The following is a 6,201-nucleotide window of genomic DNA, read 5'->3' on the forward strand; positions in this document are numbered from 1 at the left end:
TATGCTTGACCAGCTCAATTTCTTCTTGGAGTTACAAGTCAAACAGTTACCAAATGGCATTTTTATCAGTAAAAAAATACATTCACGATATGCTACAACGTTTTAAAATCACTGGTTTGAGAACAATGTCAACCCCAATGAGGACTTTGTTAAATGCTGATAAAAATAGTGAACCCTTCGATATAACTCTTTATCGAAGCATGGTTAGCTCACTCATGTACTTGACTGCAAATAGACCAGACATTACACTTGCTGTAATTGTCTGTGCTCGATTTCAGTCCAACCCTAAGAAATCACACTCCAAAGCGGTGGTTAGAATTTTTCAATACCTTAAAGGTATACCTAACCTTGGAATCTGGTATCCTCATGGATCTGATTTCACTCTCACAGCTTATACGGATGCGGATCATGGCGGTTGCCATGTTGATATGAAAAGCACATCTGGATCAATTCAGATGTTGGGGAATAGGTTAGTTGGTTGGTCATCCAAGAAACAAAACTGTGTTTCATTATCAATAGCTGAGTCTGAGTATATTGCTGCAGCTCACTGTTGTTCTCAAATTTTGTGGATGCAAACTTAACTATTAGACTATGAATTTAAGATCACTAAGACACCAATATACTGTGATTCACAAAGCATTTAACAAAGTCCTCATTGGGGGAAGTAATTTTTTTTTCGTATTTTTGGAAAAAAAATTTCCCGGCATCAAGATCACACGAAAATATGAACATTTAGAAAAGACACTTCGTGATGAATGTTATTATTTAGGCGGGAAAACGATCGACGAAAATAACATTCAAGATAATATTGTTCGTGAAGAATGTGAACATTTTTTTTCTTCATGTTTTGTGAAGTAAAATTTAGCCCGATTTAGAGTTTAAGGTTTAGGGTTTAGAGTTTAGTGTTTTGGGTTTATTCCATAAACCCAAAACACCAAACCCTAAACCCTTAACCCTAAACTCTAAACCGTTCGTGTTAATAAGTCAATCTAAATCCTAAATCTAAACCCTAAACCCTAAATTTCTAAACCCTAATATCTAAACCCTATAAACCCTAATATCTAAACCATAATAGCTAAAACCTCAACATACGCTCGAAAAACACGATAATTGTTATATATTACTTCTTCGAGCGTTTTCCCGCCAAAATAAGAACATTTATCACAAATTGTCTTTATTAAATGTTCATATTTTCATCTCATCTATAATGTTCGTGAACAAAGTTTTTTCAAAAAACGAAAAAAAAAATTTTTGCTTTCCCCCGCTTCTCCCCGATTGGTTACTTCCCTCTTGATCCTACCACTATATATATATATATATATATATATATATATATATATATATATATATATATATATATATATATATACACTAGTGAAATGACTCGTGGAATCACGGGTTTAGTTTAAACGAAACACTTTAATGATATGTTTTAGGTATTAAGTGAACGTAAATGCTAAAGTTATTTAGTTTAATTACCCGTAGAACCACATAGTCCGACTAAGAAACTCGCCAGCTGAACATTTCATCAAACACCTAAAATGCATATTAAACAATCTACATCCAATCATAAGAGATAATATTGGATGTCATTTTATTTAAAAGTTTAAAAAATATAAATGTAGAATTGGTTTCCTTCTGCCTAACTTGTATACCTTCTCGTACTCAATTCAAAATAATTTAAAATTATTTAATTTTAATAATTAAAATAATTATTAATAAGATTTGATAATAATAATAATTAATTAATAAAATTTAATTTTAATTTAAAATTATTTAGATTAATGACATCACCCACCATGCTTAGATTTTTTTCTTTTTCTTTTTGATTTTTTCTTAACAAAGGAATTAGCCTAATAATGACATCATCATTTTAGCAATATATATATATATATATATATATATATATACATATATATATATATATATATATATACTATCTGCCAATAATAGGTATTCGAAGTGTTTTCTTTGTGTAAATTATTTAAATTGTCCTTCTCGCTTTTAAATTTTTCTTCATTAATTAAATCTAAATTTTTTTATTTTAAAATAAATCCCTAAATCTCTATTTTTTTTTTTTTAGTTTTTCCAATGACGCTTTAAGAGACGTCGTAGGGTGCATAGAATTATTATACGTAGCGGTTATTTATTTAATTTAAATTAATAGTGTCTTAACTAAAATTTTATAGATGATGTATTTAAAAACTTTATTTTTTAGAAAATCTCCTCATCTATAACCCAAAACTAAAATATTAAAGACCTTAAGTAGTCCAAAACTAAACTATTAAAATATAATTTCCTTTGAAACATTTCATCGATGATCTAAAAATTACTACATTTAATTTGAGCAATGTTTTTAGAAAAGAAGACAACTAATTATAATTAAAAAAATGTTTTTATAGAACATGTGGTGAAAATTGGTAACTTTTGGAGCAATTTTTATGTTTGGTCAAAGTCAACTGTCATTTCCTTGATATTGACTTCCCAGCTGATTCATTTTATTATTTAGCATTTTGCTAGTTTTTTAAACAAGTTTTGCGCCGTTTGAAAAAATAGAAATAACCTCCCAATTCTATCTCAATTGAAACATGGGCCATCGTTTTTCATAAAGCAACCAATAAAATTTCTTCAATTGAATGAAGCAATTCATCTTTCTAGTAAGATTATTTAAAGTAGCTGCAGAATTACGGAGTACTAATCTTCAACTAGCAACTACGTATGTATTTATTGAACTTACTGATCGGGAAAATTGCTAATCATTAAATGACGATTGATTTTAAGAATTTACGGATAACGAAATCGTTTAGATTAACAAGAGTTAAGAATTGGACCAACGATAAGCATTCTTAAAATCATAGGGACTACTGGTATAATCTTAAAAAGACAAGGACGACCTATATAATTTAGGGTAAACTACATAGACCAATGATATAATTAACTCTTTTAGATACTATATTTATCTTTATTTATAACTCAAAATTATCATAAATAAATATTTATATCAATAACAACAACAAAAAAACTCAATACCACATTAGTGATGTATGGGGAGGTGATATGTAGATAATCATTCTCTTATTCAAGAATAAAGACAAGTCATTTCTCCACCCAGAGTGAAACACTTTCAAGAGTAGAGAAAGTCATCCATTTGTTTTATTCGACAGATAGAGAGATTCCTTCCGAGAGGATCTCCGGCCTTTAAGTAGAAAAAAGTTTTTGTGAAAAATTTTAAAATACTAAAATAAAAATAATAATATACGCCATGAAAATGGTAGAATGAAATTTTCATAAGTTTTAAATCTTTCCTAGAATTTAATTTAGACTCTAAAAGTTAGTCAAGTCGCCAATAAATCGACGATTGTTGTCGACTAAATAGAGCCGTTAAATATTTATATCAATGTAAATAAAAAAATTTAAAAATAAAAAGAGAAATTTGTAATGTACAATAAATTCTACTCCCTCCGTCCCATATTTATTGTCACCAGACAAAAAATACACAATTTTAGGAAATCCCACTAACTTTATTTCTCCACCAATGAAATATCTTCTCTCTCCAGATCCACCAATGAAATATCTTCTTTCCTTTCAATTTATGGAAGTGGACAATTAATTTGGGACATCCCAAAATGAAATAGTGGACAATAATATAGGGACAGAGGGAGTATCTTTTTTAACCCGAGTATCTAACTTATTTTACAAATTTACTAATCTCAAGACGACTACTCGCTTTGCGAGGAGTCCGAAATTATTGTGACGATTCGACGAATCTCTGTAACCATGAGAGATTAGCTGCAACACTTGAAATCGAACTCATAACCTTCACTTTGAAAGAATGAGTCCTCAATCATCTCACCACCACCCCGTGGTTAACTGTAGCTTAGTTTATAAATTTAAATTAAATATTTATTTAAAATATAAATTTAAATTCAATTAATTTAAACGTAGATCTAAATATTACATTTAACATTGTCCTTCTCGTTAAAATATTACTCCGTACTAGTCAACGAACAATAGACTACAACACCATGAAATGCTATAAAAAGGCCTCAGAAGTCAGCAGCACTAAAATCACTACTCATTCATCAAACCACTAATAATGGAAGACAATCATTTGCCGTTGCCGGCGCCGGCAGCAGACGTGGTGGTGGTTATGGTTCCGTTTATAGCACACGGCCATCTCAACCAACTTTTCCACCTCTCCCGCCTTATTTCCACCTACAACATCCCCGTCCACTTCATCAACACCGCCACCCACAGCCGTCAACTCCGTTCCCGTCATCACGATTCCGTTCACCCCTCCGTTATCTTCCACGAATTCAAAACTCCTCTTTTCAATTCACCTAAACCGGATCCATCCAAATGGTTCCCAACTCACTTGCAACCAGCATTCGAATCAACTCTGCATCTTCGAACCCCGGTCGCGGACCTCGTACGATCTTTATCGAAAACCGCACGTAGAGTCGTGGTGGTTCATGACTTTCTTATGTCATATGTCGTACAAGATGTTAAAGATATGTCGAATGTTGAAACTTATATATTTAATCCGTTATCTGCTTGTGATAGTTTTTGGAGAACTTGGGAGAGATTGGGTAGGCCGTTTGAGGTGGATCAAGAATTGCTTAATCGATTACCGTCCGAAAATGGAACTTTTTCGAAAGAGTTTTTAGATTTTGTCTGTATTCAATACCAACATGTTGGTTTTCATGTTGGGGAGATATTTGATTCATCAAGAGCGATTGAAGGTGAATATATAGGGTATTTTGAGAGGGAAGATATGAAGGAAGATAAAAAAATTTGGGCAATTGGCCCGTTTAGCCAAACTGGCAAAAAAACTGTGACAGTTTCAGAAAACCGTCACAGTATTTTACGGTGGCTGGATTTACAACCACCGAATTCAGTTATTTATGTGTCCTTTGGGACCACCACAAGTTTTAGTGACGAACAAATTAAAGAGTTGGCTCTTGGGTTAGAAAGAAGTGAACAAAGGTTTATTTGGGTGGCACGATCCGCGGACATAGGCGATGTGTTTGAGGACGAGGCTAAGATAGCAGATTTGCCTAACGGGTTCGAAGCACGGGTGAAAGAAAGGGGCTTAGTTGTGCGGGGATGGGCCCCACAATTGGAGATTTTGGGTCATGTTGCAACGGGTGGGTTTATGAGTCATTGTGGATGGAATTCGAGTATTGAGAGTATATCAATGGGCGTGCCGATGGCTACTTGGCCAATGCATTCTGATCAGCCACGCAATGCGGGTTTAATCGTTCATGATCTTAGGATTGGATTGGTGGTGAATGATTGGGAACATAGAGATAAGTTGGTGTTATCGGCGGTGGTGGAAGATGTTGTTAGGAGGTTAATTGGTTCGGAGGAAGGGGCAGAGATGCGGAAAAGGGCGGCGAAACTGGCGGAAAATGTGAGGCGATCGGTGGCTAAGGGTGGTGAAAGTCATAAGGAGACTGAATCTTTCATTTCTTACATAAGTCGGAATTGATAGTTCATTGCTATTACGAGTCCCATTGCCTTAAAAAATAAAAATAAAAATTACGAGTCCCATTGATCATGTAATCTTGTTTTATCATATTTTACTATTGCCTTTTTATTCCTCGAATCATCACTATTCTGTAACATTTGCTATTGCCTTTTTATTCCTTCAATATTACTTGAATAAAGGTTTTATTTTGTGTAATTGATTAGAAAAATGTAATGATTTTATCTTTATTACTGATCATTGTTAAATAAAGTATACTAATTTCGTCCGAAGAGTTATATTTTAAGGTGAAGGTGATTATACTTTTTGTTCTTTTAATTAAAATATTTGTGGGGGTTAAGCAGTAGTTTTACATTTTAAAAATCGATATCCTTGGGTCAATCGCCTTTTGTGGTAACTAAAACATGAATGTTTTTGACAATTTTATCTTTAAGTTGTAAAAGAGAGATGTTTTTTACTCTTTCCATTTAAGTTGCTATGTCACATCTTTCTTTTTCAACCAAAGGGCATGCACTAAAGTTGATAAACAAGTTGCACTTTAGATGAAGATGTCAAACAAAACATGATTCAATTGGATACAAAAAGGAAGTCAACTCCTGCTTCCTTACTTTCTCATGTCTCACTCACTCACTCACTCACTTGAACGTATTTCAAACATCCCATACAACGGTTCAAGAACCAATGTGGTGGGGTCATCAGGTCCTAACAATAAA

The 6,201-nt window shown here is 32.9% G+C and overlaps 1 protein-coding gene across 1 annotated transcript; it reads left to right on the forward strand.

Moving 5' to 3' along the window:
* Positions 1 to 3,995: 3,995 nt before the first annotated feature.
* LOC139898710 (zeatin O-glucosyltransferase-like) lies at positions 3,996 to 5,630 on the forward strand. Its single transcript, XM_071881469.1, has one exon. It carries the CDS (start codon positions 4,097 to 4,099, stop codon positions 5,489 to 5,491), a length of 1,395 nt encoding a protein of 464 aa, XP_071737570.1. The 5' UTR covers positions 3,996 to 4,096; the 3' UTR covers positions 5,492 to 5,630.
* The last annotated feature ends 571 nt before the right edge of the window (positions 5,631 to 6,201 follow it).

Source organism: Rutidosis leptorrhynchoides, chromosome 3, assembly GCF_046630445.1.
Source record: "Rutidosis leptorrhynchoides isolate AG116_Rl617_1_P2 chromosome 3, CSIRO_AGI_Rlap_v1, whole genome shotgun sequence".
NCBI classification, from domain to species: domain Eukaryota; kingdom Viridiplantae; phylum Streptophyta; class Magnoliopsida; order Asterales; family Asteraceae; genus Rutidosis; species Rutidosis leptorrhynchoides.